The sequence below is a fragment of the Zonotrichia leucophrys genome, chromosome 1 (assembly GCF_028769735.1).
Source record: "Zonotrichia leucophrys gambelii isolate GWCS_2022_RI chromosome 1, RI_Zleu_2.0, whole genome shotgun sequence".
NCBI lineage: Eukaryota > Metazoa > Chordata > Aves > Passeriformes > Passerellidae > Zonotrichia > Zonotrichia leucophrys.
This window is the reverse complement of record NC_088169.1, coordinates 1,290,657-1,309,358: the sequence shown is the minus strand read 5'-3', so window position 1 is coordinate 1,309,358 and position 18,702 is coordinate 1,290,657. Positions and strand designations below refer to the sequence as shown.

At 47.3% G+C, this 18,702-nt stretch overlaps 1 protein-coding gene across 4 annotated transcripts in view; it reads right to left on the bottom strand.

Moving 5' to 3' along the window:
* Window positions 1-18,702, bottom strand: part of ITSN1 (intersectin 1) — a 117,636-nt gene that overhangs the window by 49,619 nt on the left and 49,315 nt on the right. For all 4 annotated transcript variants that reach the window (XM_064704346.1, XM_064704362.1, XM_064704372.1 and 1 more), the window contains 7 exons: window positions 17,871-18,008; window positions 16,318-16,433; window positions 14,244-14,506; window positions 10,282-10,431; window positions 9,342-9,482; window positions 3,254-3,341; window positions 2,960-3,099 (listed from right to left, as the gene is read on the bottom strand). In XM_064704346.1, the coding sequence (XP_064560416.1) occupies window positions 2,960-3,099; window positions 3,254-3,341; window positions 9,342-9,482; window positions 10,282-10,431; window positions 14,244-14,506; window positions 16,318-16,433; window positions 17,871-18,008 (1,036 nt within the window). The remainder of the gene's footprint in view (window positions 1-2,959; window positions 3,100-3,253; window positions 3,342-9,341; window positions 9,483-10,281; window positions 10,432-14,243; window positions 14,507-16,317; window positions 16,434-17,870; window positions 18,009-18,702) is intronic.

Sequence of the window (18,702 nt, the reverse complement as noted above, 5' to 3'; positions counted from 1 at the left end):
CCACTCCATGCTTTCTTTGCATGACCTGCAATTTTGCATCTGAACTCCTCAGCATTTAGAAAAAGGGAAAATTTACCTATGACCACTGAGAATTTTCACTGAAAATAGTTCACTTCAAAAATTGATATCTGATCATGAAATTATGGTCCAGGTGAGACTGAAACAGTTAATCCTGGAAGTATTTGGATGTTTTTTCAGGAATTCACAATCTACAAACCACAGGAAGTTTTCATTCCTCATACACTGACCCAAATAAGAAAATTGCATAAGAAACAAAAAAAGAAATGGCAGTGATTCAAACCCACTGGGTACAGGGGTGAAAGCTTCAAAGTGAAGCTATCTTGTGGCCCAGGTCTCAGCTTTATTTCATTAATGCTCCTCAATTTTAAATTCAGTGAAAACTGAGCTCAGCATCATTAAAGAGAGAACCAGTTCCCAGCGAAGTTGGAGTTAAAGAGACATTTTAAGAATTATTGAAGTTTCACACAAACATTTTAACACACTATTCCCTCCCAGCCAAGCTGATGTGCTGGCTCAGTGTTCTGTGAAAGGGTTTTCCTGTGGCAGAACAGGAACCCTAACCCTAACCCTAACCCTAACCCTAGGGTGTGGGGTTAAGAAAACCAAACCTAGTTCATAGTGCTGGCACTGGATGGGGCATTTTTGCAGATTAAAAAATCCCATCCACATCCCTTTTGGGGCAGCCAGAGGGAACAAAGATCTGCTGGGCAAGGTTGCTTTGCCAATGGGAGGATGGGGGAGGAAGAGGCAGCATCTCCCAGAGCTGAACAAAAATTCTAACAGCTAACACACCCCAACAGGCAGGACACAGGATGAGCACACTCTGCCCTCATCCTGCACACAGAAACTCCCAGCTGGACATTCCCCTCCTGGGCTGCCATTCCAAGGGCACCCTGTCACAGACATCTTTTATGGAAAATCCTTTCCTTGGGATTTTTCCTCCTGAGAAGCTGAGAGGCCTCAGGAACAAAATGCAAACAATGGTTATCTGCTGCTGTGGAATGCAACAGGTGCATCTGGGATTGGTCTCAGGTGGTTGTTTCTGATTAATGGCCAATCACAGCCAGCTGGCTCGGACAGAGAGTTCAAGACACAGCCTTTGTTATCATTCCTTCTTTTTCTATTCTTAGCCAGCCTTCTGATGAAATCCTTTCTTCTATAGTTTTAATACATCATTTTAATATAATATCTATCATAAAACAATAAATCAGCCTTCTGAACCATGGAGTCAGATCCTCATCCTGGGACCCCTGTGGACACCACAGAGCACCCCAAGGCTTTGCTCATTCCTGGACCAGGAATGCCTCACCTTAAAAGCAGAGCAATTGTTCCCCTGGCACTTAAATGCAAGCAGAGCAAAAGGAGGGTTTGAGGTGCTACAACAGCCACATTGATACTATTGAATAGGAACTGCAGCATTTCAATATTCACTGTACACAGCCAGGTCATTTGCTGCAAAACCTTCATGGTAGAAGTGGAGTTGTTTTGGCCCAGTTTGTGCCTTTTTGACAGAAAGACAACAGGACCTGGGATGTTCAGGGATTACAATCCAAGGCTTCCATCAGATCTTCTCCCCCTGAGACAAGCAGAGCATTTGCTCCCAGAGGAAAGGAGCCTGCAGCTCTGTGCTCCCTGAAGCTGTCCCAAGTAACCCTTTCCTGCCCATTCCCAGCTCCCAAAGCCTCTGCTTTGGCCTTGGCAGCCAATTCCTGCCTTCACCCATTCCTGGGGGTGCTGGGCAAAGGCAGGGAGCTGCCACCCCTCTGCTGGAATCACAGACTCCAGTGATGTAGGGATACCTCACATCCAACCCAAAGTGTTTGCTTTGTCAAAATTCTGTACATCATGACCAAAACAAGCAATTTACTTAAACTCCTGAAGTTCCAGATAAGCAAAAGACAAAAATAACTCACTACAACTGTGCCCAAGTTGCAATTCAAGGCACACCCCTCAGGCAGGCATAAGGATTAGATCAAAATAGATAAAAATCTAACGCTAAACTCTTGTGTCTGGTTTTGGATTGGTGCTGGCAGCCCTCAGCAAACACTGCACACTCATCTGCTTAGGGAAAGTGAAGCACATTGTGGGATCTCAGCAGCTCAGGACTGAGGTGTCACCGAGAGCACCCTTGGGGGGCTCGGGAGTCCTGGAATGTTCCAGAAGTGTCTGGTGGCTGGACTTTGATCCCACACAGGAGACGACACCTGTATGAGGACAGGAGGGTTTCACCGGGGTGAATGGTGAAGGGATTGGTTAATTAGAGAGTGAAACACAGGGTTTAGGATTTCTGTACAGGGGGGTTTAGAGAAGTAAGATGGAGGAATTGGGGCGTGTCCTGTCCTTCTTCTTCTTCTTCTTCTCCTCCATCTTCTGTGGTGATGGTGGCACTTTGGGATTGGTCATTACTAAAAGTGCACCGGGCAATAAGGGTGAAAGGTATTGGGGAAAAATGATAAATATTGTACACGTAACTTTGGGTATAAAGATAGGTGACCGCCCGGAGGGCAGGGAGTGTGCTCATGGCTGGCTGCTGAGCAGAGCTCTGTCGGGCCCAGAGAAAATCTTTTAGATAAACAATTAATAAACAAGATTTCAATTTGAACTCCTGATTCCAGCAGATGTGCTGACCGTGTCCTGCCCTTCCTGGCTGAAAAGCACAGAAATTGGTAATTTCATTTTGGCAATCACACACTGGGAATCAGGGCTCAAATCTCCTCCTGAAGAGACTCTGCAGATTAAAATGAGTCAAACCCTGAGTTTGAAAGCTGAGCAGCATTTTCTTAAATAAAATAAAAATTAAATCAAATCCTCAACAGCCAGATTGAGAATACTCCCCAAACTGACATTCTTTATAATTTCAGTTCATTTTTTCTCCCCACAGTCAGGTTAGAAAGGAATTAACTGAACATTCAGAAAGGCTTCAGGAGGCCTGGGTTACCTTCAGCTGATTATTGAAAATATCAATTTCCTGCAGTTTGGATCTGGTTTCCTTCTCCACCTCATCCAGCTGCTCGCGGAGCTGCTGCCGCGCCAGTTCCTTGGCCTCCAAGGCTCTTTTGATGGTGAGCAGGGAATCCCCTGGTTGGGAACACAAGCTCAAGTCAGGATTTTGTATTTTCTTCTCTTTAGGTCACAGCCAGCCACATTTTCCCATCTGCACCTTGCAACACCCAGAGAGCCATTGCAGGGAATGAGGCCTGGCCCAGCTCAGGCTCGCCCCAAATGTACTCACTGTGCAAACTGTTCTGCTGCACCTGCTTGAGCTGGTCATTGAGCAGCTGCTTCTCTGGAATCAGCCTGCCCAGCATCTGCTGGGACTCCTGCAGCACACACAGGGCCAGGGAAAACAAAACAGGACCAGAAACAAAGGTGAGAGAGGGAAACTGCAGCCAGCACCCCTCCCATGCTCACTTCTGCTCGCTCCCTCACTGAGTGATGTGCCATTGCTGGTGTCCCTCCTGTGGGTTATGATCTTACCCAAGCACTGTCTGTGTGACACCCCACAGATCCCAGACACCCTCTGCCAGCCATGGATGGCAGAGAATTCAGATCAATTCAGAACTGATCTGAATCTCAATTCATATTGAGCCTGGCCTGGAACTACCCAAAACTGAGGGCAGGGAGACAAGGCTAAAACTGAGGAAATGTTCAAATAGGCACTTACAAAATGTTTAATTCTGATTTTAATAAATGAAACACAGAATCCCCAAATCCCTGGGGCTGGCACAGCCCTGCCAGCCCATGCAGTGCCAGCTGTGCCCACCTTGTGCCCAGCCCAGAGCACTCAGTGCCACCTCCAGGGCACACCTGCAGGGATGGGCACTGCAAAGCTCCCTGGGCAGCCCCTGCCAAGGCCTGAGCTCCCTTTCCATGGGCAAATTGCTGCTGCCGTCCCAGCTGAGCCTGCCCTGGCTGTCCCCTCCACTAATAGTTAATTAATAATATCAACAACAGTGTTAATGATTAGTTACTCAGGTCAGGAATAGAAAAACAAACATTTACAGGAAGAGAAAATAAAAACTTTCCTTTTAGAGGGAAATATTCTGGCCAAAAGCCATGAAACACAAACCCTGTGGGATGACAGTCCCTGAGCCCTTGACCTCTCCTCACTGAGCTCTTGGCAGAGGGCTCTGATCTCAAACTCAGCACGTGGCTGGAAGGTTGTGAAGTGCTGGGTTACAGGGACCCTGCAGATGTGTGACACAGCCCTGTGTGTCACAGGGACCCTGCAGAAAATCCTCTCCCTTTGGAGAATGTCTCAGACATCTTTTATGAAAAATCCTTCATTAGGATTTTTTCTCCTGAGAAGCTGAGAAGCCTCAGAGGAAAAGAAAAACAATGATTATCTGCTGCTGTGGAATGGAACAGGTGCATCTGGGATTGGTCTCATGTGGTTGTTTCTAATTAATGGCCAATCACAGTCAGCTGTCTGGGACTCTCTGGTCAGTCACAAGATTTTATTATCATTCCTTCCTTTCCTTTGCTAGCTTTCTGATGAAATCCTTTCTTCTATTCTTTAGTAAATTTTTAATATATCACTTTCTTTTAATATAATATATATCATAAAATAATAAATCAGCCTTCTGAAACAGGGAGTCAATTCTCATCTCTTTCCTCATCCTGGGACCCCTGCAAACACCACCACAGGAGGATCCTGTAAATGTATTTCCTGTAGAACCCTGGTCCTTTCCAGAGCATGAAGTGCCACCTCACACACTTTTCTGAACCTTTTCTGGACCTTTTCTAGACCTTCCAGTTCAAGCTGTCAAAACACCTCCAGCAGCACAAGGTGAAACAGCACCTGAGTATCAACATCCCACCATTCCCACAAACCCTGGCCCTTCTCTGAGCAGGTCCCTGGAACTGCAGCCTGTTGAGGAATCAAGCAGCTGACAGCTTCAATCTGTCATGGAGGATTGCACATGACATCACTCAATGCTAAGAATAAATGTCCCCTGATCCCTGGACACCAGGGTGAGCCCCAGGGGTGTCCTGGGCTCCCCATCCCTGGCACTGCCCAGGGCCAGGCTGGACACTGGGGACAGTGGGAGGTGTCCCTGCCATGGCAGGGGTGGCACTGGGTGGGCTCTGAGGTTCATCCCAACACAAACCATTCTGTGATCCCACAATTCCATAAAAAGTTTTAATTTTGGTTAAAGCCAGGACTGGCTGCACTGCCAAGGCTTTGGGCCGTCCCAGTTTCCCCTGCCAGACCCTGCTGGGCCCTGCAGTGCCCAGCTGAGCATTATGCAACCACTGCAGCCTCCTGTGAGCTCCTGAGGTTCCAGAAAATACCCTGAGACAGCACACAGCAGCCAAGGACCCTGGGAATTCACAAGCAGCAGAGCAGCAGAATTCAGATAAGCTGCAGATTAGATTATGAGGAGCTGCTCGTGTCCCTCACAGCTGCAGGGCCTGGCACAGGCACAGAGCTGTCCCAGCCCCAGGGACATCCCAGAGCTGGACACTCCAATCCCGTGGGGCAGCCTCACCCCAGTGCTGGGACAGCTCTGGCTGTGCCAATGAGAGATCAGAAGCTGCTGGAAAGGGCCCAGAGCAGGGGCACGGGGCTGGGGCAGGGTCAGGAGGGCCCCGAGGTGCCCTGGGCAGCCCAGGCTGGAGCAGCCTGAGCTCAGAGCTCCCCGGGGCTGCAGCTCCTCCCGAGGGGCAGCGCAGGGACAGCTCCGAGCTCTGCTCTGGGACAGGGACAGCGCCAGGGAGCGCCTGGGGCCGGGCCAGGCCAGCTCAGGCTGCACAGCAGGGAAAGGTTCTTGCCCAGAGGGTGCTGGCACTGCCCAGGCTGCCCAGGGAATGGGCACGGCCCCGAGGCTGCCACAGCTCCAGGAGCCTTTGGCCAGCGCTGCCAGGGATGCCCAGGCTGGGCTTGGTGGGCTCTGGGCAGGGCAGGGCTGGCACTGGGGGGTCCCTGGGGGTCCCTCCAGCTCAGGACATTCCATGACTGCCAGCCTGGCACTTCTGCCTGCCTGGAAACACCAATATACACAATCTATAACCTTGCTCTGCGTGGATGAGCTTTAAGGTCCCTTCCAAACCCAACCCCTCTGGGTTTCTGTGGCTCTGAGAAGGCTGCAGGATCCACCAAGCAGCAGAATGGACAACATGAAACAGAAATTCTCCTTCTTCAAGCACAAAAAGCACCACAGGACAGCATTTGAGGGCGGAATGTGATCACAACATCAGCTGCTTTGTTTGTAAAGGCCAGAGCCCTTCCAAAGATCCCAGATGACTCAATGCAGTGAATAGTTTGGGGAGTGTGTAAGGACTGAGAATGCCAAGGCACCCTGAAGGTCAGCTCCTGTTTCCTGAAAGCCCAGACAAGCATGGAATCAGCACCCAGCCAAGAACACCCACCACACGGATTCCACATACTGCAGAAACAGATGCAAGAAATTAACAGCACCACAAACTCTGGACACTCGTGCAACAAGAAAGGGCCAAGAGTTGAGCAATGTCCCACATGGAGGGGAAATCAAAGCCCAGCTCTGCCCCTTGGACAAGGGAAAGTTCTCTTCAATGCCCTGGGAGCCCAGGTGCTCAGCAAGGAGGTAAAGAAAGCCTGAAGGTGTTTGCAGCCCAGCCCAGGGTGTGGGGAGCAGCACCTGAGAGCTGAGGCCCCTGTGTCAGTGCTCAAACCCACAGAATCACAGGGGCTTTTTATGAAGAGCTCTGGGTGTCAGGGGTATTCAACCCAAATCTGACTCCAGCCATACATCCGAAATTGTTGGAGATTTTTTCAGAGATGGCTTAGAAAGCAGCTGTGAGGAGCAGATTCTCACAGCCTGTTTCTGTGAACAGCAGAGGTTCTCAGGTTATTTTTAATTACAGGTAAAAGTGACAAACATGAAGGCCTTGAGAGCCTTGCACATCAGAGTTCTCAGGCAGCTTTCTCATAACAAGTGGATGTTCTATCTTTGGCTGTTTTGGGAAAGCAAGAATAATTTTGAGAACCCAAATCTTGGTATTGGAAACATAAGGAGGAGTTGGTGTGTTATCTCTGACCTATTGTGAGCTCAGATTTTGCAATATGCATGAACTTGATTAACACTGTTATAAAAGGTGATTGATTGATTAATAAATGGGAGTCGATGCTGACCAACGCAAGGTGGGTCGTCTCCCTCCAACTTCAATACAAAATGATCCTGTTTTATACTCTATTGTTATATAACTTTCATGTTAATTATTAAACTTATATTGTTCTATTGTATACATCAATTTAGCCCCTCTCTGAATTTCCAACATAGTTTCTCATTATTCTTCTTATGGTTATATAATAATTACATTTAATTACTAAACAATCATCCCATCTAACAATTCTATAATTTATCATACTGCTTAGCAGGTGCAGGTGATTACTCCTCTGATGAACCCATCTTCCCACAGCAAGTGTCAGATGAATTAAACCAAACTGCTCCCAATGAGGATACATCACAAGGATAATGACAAGACTGACTTCATAACCTTTTTGAGAGTTGAGAGGATGGAAATCTCCTTGTATAAAACTCATTTACATCTCTGTCTGCCTTCTACAGATGAGATAGGAAAATTTACAGAATATTTGAAAAAATAAATTTTTATTCAGGAAAAAGTTTTGAGGTTCTCCCCAGACAAAATGTGGCTTTTTCTCCTGAGCAGTGACATTTTCTGGGATCACAGCTGGGATAAAAACACCCCAAGTGACACTAAGGAAATATCAGTGGTGGAGATCAATGGGAGCAGGCACCAGCACACAGCCACAGCCACTGCTGCTGGATAATGACAATACTGACTTTATAACCTTTTTGAGAGTTGAGAGGATGGAAATCTCCTTGTATAAAACTCATTTACATCTCTGTCTGCCTTCTACAGATGAGATAGGAAAATATACAGAATATTTGAAAAAATAAATTTTTTTCCAGGAAAAAGCTTTGAGGTTCTCCCCAGACAAAATGTGGCTTTTTCTCCTGAAGTGACATTTTCTGGGATAAATAAACACCCAAGTGACACTAGGGAAATATCAGTGGTGGAGATCAATGGGAGCAGGCACCAGCACACAGCCACAGCCACTGCTGCAAATGACAAATGAATAACTTTTGAGAGTTAAAGAGGAATGGAAATCTCCTTTATAAATCATTCAATTTGTCTGCTTAAAATAGTTAGAATAATTTACAGTAAATTGAAAAACATTAAATTTTTATTCAGGAAAAAGTTTTGAGGTTCTCCCCAGACAAAATGTGGCTTTTTCTCCTGAATAGTGACATTTTCTGGGATAAAAACAGCCCAAGTGACACTAGGGAAATATCAGTGGTGGAGATCAATGGGAGCAGGCACCAGCACACAGCCACAGCCACTGCTGCCAAAGCACCCCAACAGAACAACTGCCAGGGAAAGCAGGACGGAATTATTTTATTCTAATTTTTATAATAAAATTATTTATGAAGTATAATTATAATAGTTAAATTAAAAACATTTAAATTTATTTAATTTTTTATAAAAAGCACAGACCCTCAAAAAAACCAGTCATAATCTGAAGGTTGTGAGTTTGATCCTCACACAGGGCACCACTAAATGTTAGTTTATTTTAATTTTGTTTGTTTGTTTTTGTTAGGGTTGGGATTGAAAGTGTTTGAGATGGTATTTTGTGTTTGGACTTAGATGTTTATTATTTTTACATATATTATAGTTTTATAGGTTGTGAGTTTTATAGTATTTTATTAATAAGCTATGAAATGGTTTTATCTTTATTTATCTTTATAAGGTTTTAAGGAAAAATTATTTAATTAAGAAATTATATTTCATTCATTTTATTTTTAACTTAATAACTAATTACTTTTTAACTTAATTATTTTTTAACTTGATCACTAATTTTTATAATAAAGCAGCAGGATTAGGTTTTAAGGCAGGTTTTACACCTCAGCTCTGTAGGTGTGAGATTCTCTGTACTGGTACAAACACACTGAGAGCCCCCATGACCAGCCAAGAATTAATTTCAAGCCCTGTGCAGGATTTATAAAAGAGAAAATTTCCTGAGTCAAATACTACAGCCCATTGAAAAACCCTTACAAACTACAGTGAATATTCTTTCACTGAAGGCTGCAGCTCTCATGTGACAGAATTTCAGTAATTTCAGAATTTCAGTAAGAAAGGCAAATGCCAGGCTTAGACCAACAACTCCCTGGTTTCACTGGGAGCTTCCATTTCATTTAATGACAAATTATCCTTAAGTGTGAGGAACAGCTCATTCCAAGTTTGCTCAGGATATTGATGGTTTTGAGGAGCTCAAAATTCAAGGCTAAGAATAAAATTAGAGCACATTTTCTCACCTGTAGCTGCTGCTGCAAATGGGTGATTTCTGCAATTCTGAGTTCTCGGGATTTATTTGTACTTTCAATTTCTTGTCTTTGGGTCGACAGCCGACACCTGATATCCTGAAGCTTCCCCTCCAACTGGTTCCTTTTATCATTCTTTACAAGAAAAGAAAAACATCTATTTAATAAAATTTTTAACCAAAATGTTCAGTTGTGCAAGTCTGGAACAAAAACTTCTTCTAAACACTCATTTTTTAAACTCATTTATACCTTTAGCCTGTTCTCTACACACGAGATAGGAAAATTTACAGGATAGTTGAAAAAACTTTTATTTTTTCAGGTAAAAGCTTTAAGGTTCTCCCCAGACAAAATGTGGCCTTTTCTCCTACATAGTGACATTTTCTGGGATCACAGCTGGGATAAAAACACCTCAAGTGACACTAAGGGAAATATCAGTGGTGGAAATTCTAGAAAACAACCAGAGCCAGGGCAGTCACCACCAGGCTGTGCTTGTGTGTGGAATTTGCAGGGCAGCCCTGATGAGGGGAGAATGGGGCAGCTGACTCCATCCTATTAGAAGGTTAATTAATTCTTTTATTATACTATGTTATTTTGTATTATATTACACTATATTACGTTATGTCTAAACTGAACCTGCCAAGCACTCAACTGCACAACTGCACAGCACTTTGTGACTGTCAGTGACAGTCCTGACACACACTTGGCCCTGATAGGCCAAGGAAACAAAATATTATTTTTTGGGTAAATAATTTTCATATTGCATTTTACTTTTTCACCAAAACAAGCACAGTAAATGAGATAAGAATTGTTTTTTTCCTTTCTCTGAGGTTCAGGAATGCGAAACCCAGAAATATTCCTGGGAAGAACCGTGCCTTGCTTTTCTCTGTGAAATGTGGTGACACCTGTGTGTTTGAGCTGCTGCTTCCCCACTCACCAGAGCTTCCAGCTCGAACTCCAGGGTTTTCTTCTTGGCCTTGAGCACCACGATGTCCTCCTGCTCCTTGTTCCTCTGGTTCAGCAGCTCCTGCCGCCGGTTGCGCTCCCACTCCAGCTGCCTCTGCCTCTCCAGCTCGCGCTTGGCCGCCTGCAGGGTGAGCACAGCAGCTGTGAGCCTGGCACAGCCTGCAGGGGCAAACCCAGCAGCTGCAATCTGGGCTGTTCTATGCTGAAATTCAGCCACAATGTTGGTACAAACTGGGCTGCTCTGGGCTCTGCACACACACATTGCTCAGGGGCCGCTTCCCGGAGCAGCAGGGGATGCCTTGGGAAGGCTGACCTAGACCAAAGACCAGACAGAGCTCCAGAATAAAGCAGGGATTTATTCACAGCATCTCCTCCATGGCTGCACCTTGGGCAGCACCAGAGCCCAGCCAGGGCTGCACCCAAGATGAACCAAAATGGCCCCAAAATGCACGGCCGGGCACGGGCTCTGTCCCTGGGATCAGTTCTGCTCCATTTGCACCTTGCAGTTCATTGTCCCATTCCAGCTTCAGCCCAGGCAGTCCCACCCTGCTTGTTTTTCTCTCTGCAGCCCACGGGGTTTGTGCTCCTGGGCTGAGATTTGGCTCATTTGTCCTTGGTGCCCAGCTGGAGCAGGAATTGTTTTGTCTCCCTGCTCACCATCCCCTCGTATGAAGCCCAGACCCACACACTAAAGCAGCACAGAATGTGAAAAATATAAAAGCTAAACCTGAGGCATCACAGAGGTGACTGAACAGAAAACCCCTCTGTTTTCCAAGATCCAGTTTGCTGATTTAACATGTTGTTTAATACCAGGACAGATTCAAATCTCTTTCCAAGCTCCAACATGAGACCCTCTGCAGCTTTGCAAAGAACAGCCAAGTGTTTCTGTGCTGAACATATCACAGTTTGGCAATGGGAGAAAAAAGGAGATTTTTGGGTTACCCAGGGTGTGTTTCCTTTAACAAACTAAAGGCCAGGTTGGATGGTGCTGCCTGGTCTGGTGGATGTTATCCCTGCCCATGGCACAGGGTTGGAACTTTAAGAAGGATCTTTAAGGTCCCTTCCAGCCCAAACCATTGTGGGACTCTATGAAATGAACTCAGCCCTGGAAAATCATGAATTCCATAAGCTTTTCTTCATTCACTCACACCTCTCTTAACACCAAATATAATAATAATATTATAATAATATAAAAATATAAATAATAAGAAGAAGACGGAGAAGGAGGGGAAGGAGAAGGAGGAGGAGGAGGAGAAGGAGGAGGAGAAGGAGAAGGAGAAGGAGAAGGAGGAGAAGGAGAAGGAGAAGGAGAAGGAGAAGGAGAAGGAGAAGGAGAAGGAGAAGGAGGGGAAGGAGAAGGAGGAGGAGGAGAAGGAGGAGGAGGAGGAGAAGTAGTAGTAGTAGTAGTAGTTATTTTTAAAGAAGTGAGAGGTCAGGAGCATGTTGTCCTAAATGTCAATGTCTCATCCATTCATTTCACAGGACAAATGAAGCAAAAACTGCCCCTCCCTTGCCTTTAGCACCCCCCAGAAATTTTAGTTCCTGCTTTACAAGTTTGCTCCCCATCCTGGCAGCAACACACTGAGTGCCCAGTGCTCACCTGGATTCTCCCAGGCTGGGGCACTGCTGGAACCCTGGTGCTGAGAATTCCAGACTTTCTGTGCTGCCAGGCACTGACCCCCAGAGAACACTGCACTGACCTGAGGGCCTGGAGAAGCTTCCAGAATGGAATGACAGAGCTGGGATTGTGGGGGTGGAGTTTGAATGGAAGTGTGTGATATCACAGGGTGGGAAACTCAGAGTTTAAGGGTTTAGAATGTAAAAATTTAGAGAGAGAGCAAGATGGAGGTTTTAGGGTGAGGCTGCTCCTTCTCCTTCACCTTCTCCATGGCTTTGGGTGGTTTTGTGTCATTGGATAAAAAAGTCCCCATTGTGGGTATTGGGTTAAAAGTGAAAATAATTGAGGTGTCATCTCTTAATTGGACAGTTTATCCTTCAAAGGCCTTGGAGAGAGAGACAGGGCTCCATTTTTAGTTTGTTGGAGTGAAGTGCTGCAGAACTCAGGGTTTGTGAGACTGTGACAGAGATAAGAACTGATAAACACCTGAGTCCCTGTCAGAGCCCAGGACATCCCTCTGGCTGCCCTGGATGGCTCCAGACCCTGCCAGGGGGCTCAGAGACCCTGGCATGGACCCAAAACCACCTGTGCCTTTGATTTTAGCCCATGGAAACAATTCCCAACTTTGTGTGAGGAGTTACAAGTCACAAGAGTTTGAGTAGAATGATAGTGAATTTATCACAGGGTGAAGAAGTAGAATTTTGGGGATTTAGAATGGGGGTTCAGGAGGCAAGATGGAGGAATCTGGGTGTGTCCTGTCCTTTTTCTTCTTGTCCTCCATCTTCTGCTGGGATGGTGACACTTCTGGATTGGTTTAGAGTAGAGACAGACTGTCTAACATAGGTGATAGGTATTGGAAAATTATTGTAAATAAAGAACATGTAGTTCTTAGTGTAAAAAGGTAACACCACCCTGAGAGTGGTCAGTGTGGCACAACCCAACCTGCTGGACAGATCTCACAGGTCAGAGAAAGAATGTAACAGATAAGAGAAAATAAAAAGCTTTGAGAATCAGAGCCCAGGAATCTCGACTTCTTCTTCAGTCGTGGGGCTGGGAAAAAAAGACTCTTTAATACCTCAGGAGCCATTTCAGCAACACAAAACCCGAGAAGTCCCAACAACAAACTGTCTCATATTTGTTGGGGAAGATGAAACAGGAAAGCCTTATCAATATGATGGTCTGGCAGAAGATTTTGAGAATATGGAAACTATAAGTGAGATTGAAATGAAAGCAAGCTGTGAGATCCCTCAGTTACTGAACAACTGGAAAACAATGGTGTGGCTGCTGAAGGTGATCCCCTTTTGATGGAACAACACCCTCTGCTTGCAGGCAGCTCCAAGGGTCAGAGCAGACCCTACAGCTTGGCAGAAGGGGCCCAAAGAGGAGTTTTTAGGGTTTAAAATGTAACACAGTGTGGTGATGTAGTGATTCTTACAGGCTGTATGGAAATGCTATAGGATTTGTGTATTGTACTAGATTGGTCAGTGAGAATTGGAATATTCAACACAGAAGAAGATTTATTGTAACAGGAACTTCACTCTATTGCTCTTTACTCTCTCGCCTCTTAGCTCTTACCTCTTGTCTCTTAGCTCTTGCCTTTTACTCTCTTACCCCTTTTGCTGTCTTATCCTTTTACCCTCTCACCCTCTCATCCTCTCTCTTCTCTCTTTACTGCTCTGAGCTGTGGCTGCAGCTCCAGCAGGGCCCTGCACCGAGGCCCTTTGCAATGAACCCCAAATCCCAGCAGGGCCCTGTGCAATGAACCCCAAACCCCAGCAGGGCCCTGTGCAATGAACCCCAAATCCAGCAGGGCCTTGCACCCAGGCCCTGTGCAATGAACCCAAATCCCAGCAGGCCCTGCACCAGGCCCTGTGCAATGAACCCCAAATCCCAGCAGGGCCCTGTGCAATGAACCCCAAATCCCAGCAGGGCCCTGTGCAATGAACCCCAAATCCCAGCAGGGCCCTGCACCCAGGCCCTGTGCAATGAACCCCAAATCCCAGCAGGGCCCTTTGCAATGAACCCCAAATCCCAGCAGGGCCCTGCACCCAGGCCCTGTGCAATGAACCCCAAATCCCAGCAGGGCCCTGCACCCAGGCCCTGTGCAATGAACCCCAAATCCCAGCAGGGCCCTGTGCAATGAACCCCAAATCCCAGCAGGGCCCTGCACCAGGCCCTGTGCAATGAACCCCAGGTTCCTGAGCTGGCTGCAGAGGTCTCTGTCTCCGTCCATCCTGCACACATTTCCCCCCGGCCCTGGCTCAGTGAGAAGCCCAGCGTGCAGAGGCCCTGCCCTGCTGTGCTCCCTGGCTCACCTCTCTCCTCTCGATCTCCTTCCTCCTCTCCTCCTCGCGCTGCCGCTCCAGCTCGCGCTGCTTCTCCAGCTGCTTCTCCAGCTCCAGCTGCCGCTTGCGCTCCTGCTCCTGCCGCTCGCGCTCCTTCCTCTCCTGCTCGGCCCTCTCGAGCTGCGCCAGCCTCTCCTGCTCCTTGCGCTGCTGCTCCAGCAGGGCCTGCCGCCGCTTCTCCAGCTCCAGGTTACCCCGCTCAAAGTTCTCCCTCTTCTTGTCCTCAAACGTCACTTTGTGCATGGAAATGGGGGGGAAAGGGCTGTTAAACTCTGCTGTTGATTTAGGAACAAACACACAGAGATCCAAAGGGATCCCCAGCAAAGGGAATCCAGCATCCAGCAGGGATAGATAGCCCTGCAGCTCCCCACTAGGGGTAACAGCTCCACAGGCCAGCCTGGGGATTACTGTGGGAAATGGATTTGTAGAGAGCTCTCAGGGCCTGCCAGAAGGCTCAGTGTGCATCTGTATGCAAACTCTGAGATAAGAAATGCTGACTTAGAAATGCCATGGAATAGGACAGACATTGCTGAGAGAGAAATGGAGCTGGAAAAATGTTTCAGAGCATGGCATTGCAAATAAGACTGCTTTGGAGAAATAGAACTATGAAAGTTTGATGTTGCTGATCCCCTCAAATCACATCCTCAGCAAACCAAGGAGGGAATTCCCATTCCCATTCCTCATTCCTTGCCTTTAACATCCCAGAAATTTTAGTTCCTTCAGGCCTCCAGCTCTCTCCACAAAGCTCAGCAAGGGCAGTAATTTAGACAAACCATTCTCCAGCTGATCCTCCATGAGGACACAGATCTGGAATTCCTCTGTACATGGGATAACAGCAGCAGTCCAAGAGCCAACACTTCCATTAGTGCAAAGAATTCAGCTGCTGACATCATCAAAAGGCCATTATGCAAATGACCAGAACTTACTTAAAGTTGCTCTTCTCATTAGATTACCCATTAGTGTCAGGAAAAGAAACGGTTTAGGTTCTTGGGCAGCTGAGCCCAGGAAGTCTGGATTCCTGCAGATCCACATCCTCACCCCCTACTGTCCTAAAGAACAGCCTCACCTCCAGCACAGCTTCCCTGACATCCTCTGCAGGCCCAGGGACTGTCCTTCCTCCTCCTCACTCCTCAGCCCCTCCATCCAAATGCTTCCTTCCCTTCACCTTCTGTTCCTTTTCACACCCCCTGTGCCATTCCCACAGCCCAAAGTGCAGGTTTCTGTCCCTTGTGTGGCCAGCATGGACATTTTTGGGATGCAAGGCCAGGGAGAGCCCACACTGCCTGCCCAGTGTGCACAGCTGGACACATCAGCCCCACACCTGCTGAACCAGCTCAGTTCTTGTCTTTTCCAGTCTGTGCCCCTTTCCAGCTGCCAATTCCCTGCTCCTTTAGTTCTTTTCCTGGAACTGCTGCAATCTGTATTGAGCCCCACTGTTACACAGACTGCAAGGAAACAGCTCTCTGTGGGAATGCTGGGATCCTCCACAGAGCACAATCTGTATTGAGCCCCACTCTTACACAGACTGCAAGGAATTCCCAGCTCTATGGGAATGCTGGGATTTCCACAGAGCACAATCTGTATTGAGCCCCACTGTTACACAGACTGCAGGGAAATCCCAGCTCTCTGTGGGAACACTGGGATTTCCACAGAGCACAATCTGTATTGAGCCCCACTGTAACACAGACTGCAAGGAAATCCCAGCTCTCTGTGGGAACGCTGGGATTTCCACAGAGCAGCTCAGCCAAGCTTTGCTCCAGCTAAGGCAGAGGATGAAGGCAGCAGGAATTCCTCCTTGCAATCCTGTGCCAGGAGAGCAGGAGATGAGCAGCCTGAAGGTTCTTCCCATCTGCAGTGCCACCAAGCCCAAGGATCAGGCACAGGAATGAGCTGGACCCAGCAATGGCTTGGCTGTGCCTCACACCTGTCCCAAACTGCTCTGCAAAGACATTTCTCAGTCAGGCCATGTTTCCTCCCAGGCTGTGACCTATGGGAAACCCCTGTGGGAACAGCACACTAAATATCCCTGCTTTCCCTTGCTCACCTGGTAATTTCTTTTCCAGTTGCTGCTGCTCCTCCTCCAGTGCTGGTTCTTCTGGTAACCTTTGGTCTACAGACACTGAGCTGGCAGCAGAAATGCCACTGCCAGAGCGGACTCTTCTGCCAAGGAAACAGCAATTGGGGGCGCTTAACAGAAGCCAGGCTACCCAAATGATTTATGATTTAATGATCAGATCAAATGAAATGCAGTGCTGTAATGTTTCATGGTACTCAGTGTTCACTCAGTGCTGCCCACAGGGTCTCACTCAGGCATTGCCTCAGGAGAACAGCATTTTCCAGGATCCCAGCAGCTCACTGGTGAGCTGAGAACCCCAGTCCCAAATTCTGCTTCCACATGGGTTCAAAATCTCCCCAGAATGTCCCCAAGATCTCTCCCTTGGGGGGAGATTTTTCCCCAGACAGTCTGGGCTTGGGGAAATGCTGACTTAAACTATAGCAAAAACAGCAGAGGCAGAGGAAGAGCTCACTATAGTCAAGCTAAAAGCAAGATCCCAGGTGGAATACACAAATATTGGGAATCTTTAGGAGGACACCTGAAGAAGTCAGTATAAAAACACTTCTTTTCATTGCTGTTACTTTCTTCCCATCCATTTCTCCCCAAAGAAGTGAAATGGAGCAGGAGAAGTGATGAGTGAGCCCACTGCTGCCAAACCCAGCTGTGCCCAAGGAGGTCTGGATGCAGTGCAGTGCAAATCCATCCTGGAATTCCAATCCATCTGACTGCTCTGCAGGAAAACAACCCTGAACTTAAATCTAGGCTTCTATGGCCAGACTGGGCAGGCCTGGAAGGTGTGTCAGCATAAACACCCACCCAAAGCCTGCTCTCACAGGGCAAAAGGTGAGGGCTCACTGCTCACTCCTGTGCTTGGCACTCCCAGAGCCATCCCAAATGGCACAGAACCACACAGAGCCATCCCAAATGGCACAGAACCATCCCAAATGGCACAGAACCATCCCAAATGGCACAGAACCATCCCAAATGGCACAGAACCACACAGAGCCATCCCAAATGGCACAGAACCATCCCAAATGGCACAGAACCATCCCAAATGACACAGAACCACACAGAGCCATCCCAAATGACACAGAACCATCCCAAATGACACAGAACCATCCCAAATGACACAGAACCATCCCAAATGACACAGAACCATCCCAAATGACACAGAACCACACAGAACCATCCCAAATGGCACAGAACCATCCCAAATGGCACAGAACCACACAGAACCATCCCAAATGACACAGAACCACACAGAACCATCCCAAATGGCACAGAACCATCCCAAATGACACAGAACCACACAGAACCATCCCAAATGACACAGAACCATCCCAAATGGCACAGAACCACACAGAACCATCCCAAATGACACAGAACCACACAGAACCATCCCAAATGACACAGAACCATCCCAAATGGCACACAACCATCCCAAATGACACAGAACCACACAGAACCATCCCAAATGACACAGAACCATCCCAAATGACCCACAGAACCCAAGAGTGGGACTCCCAGGGGATGGGAGTTACCTGAATGAAGGGGGGATGTACTCTGGGGGCAGGGCAGGAGGCAGTGGCTGGCCAGACATGGCCACATCAATGAGGTGCATAGCCAGGATAAACTCCTCAGCTGTCAGCTTCCCATCTTGATCAATGTCAGAGAGATTCCTTGTTAAAGGGAAGGGAAAAGCGAGGAAATTATTAAATATTAGAAATCACTGTTCAAAGGCATTGTTTCAACATACACAGTTCCAATTTCATTCAATTTTTCACTATTTTTTTCACACTACTCTGTTTTTTCAACACAAATGAAATGAGGCATTGTTTCAACATACACAGCTCCAATTTCTTTCAATTTTTCACTATTTTTTTCACACTACTCTGTTTTTTCAACACAAATGAAAAGCAAACCCCAAATGTTTCCCTATTTCCCCCATTTCTCACGGCTGTCTGTCTGAAATCCAGCCTTGCAGCCACAGCTTCTCCTGCTCTGGTGCTGCCAGGAGCTCGTGCCAGAGAAGGACCTTGAACCAGTGGAGTTCTCCTGAACACCCCATGAACACCCAAAGGGAGCAGCTCAGGTGTTTGGCAGAATGTTAGCTTTGGTCTCCTTCTCCCTGGAGGCTCCTGTCTGTCTGGTTTTGGGCTGTTTGGAGGGCCTGGAAAGGCCCGGGGTGGCCTTGGGGCAGCCGCGTTTCAAAGGAACAGAAGAGGCTTCAGTTCTTTTCTCGGTCTCGGTGTTTATTAATTGTTTATCTAAAAGATTTTCTCTGGGCCCGACAGAGCTCTGCTCAGCAGCCAGCCATGAGCACACTCCCTGCCCTCCGGGCGGTCACCTATCTTTATACCCATTGTTACGTGT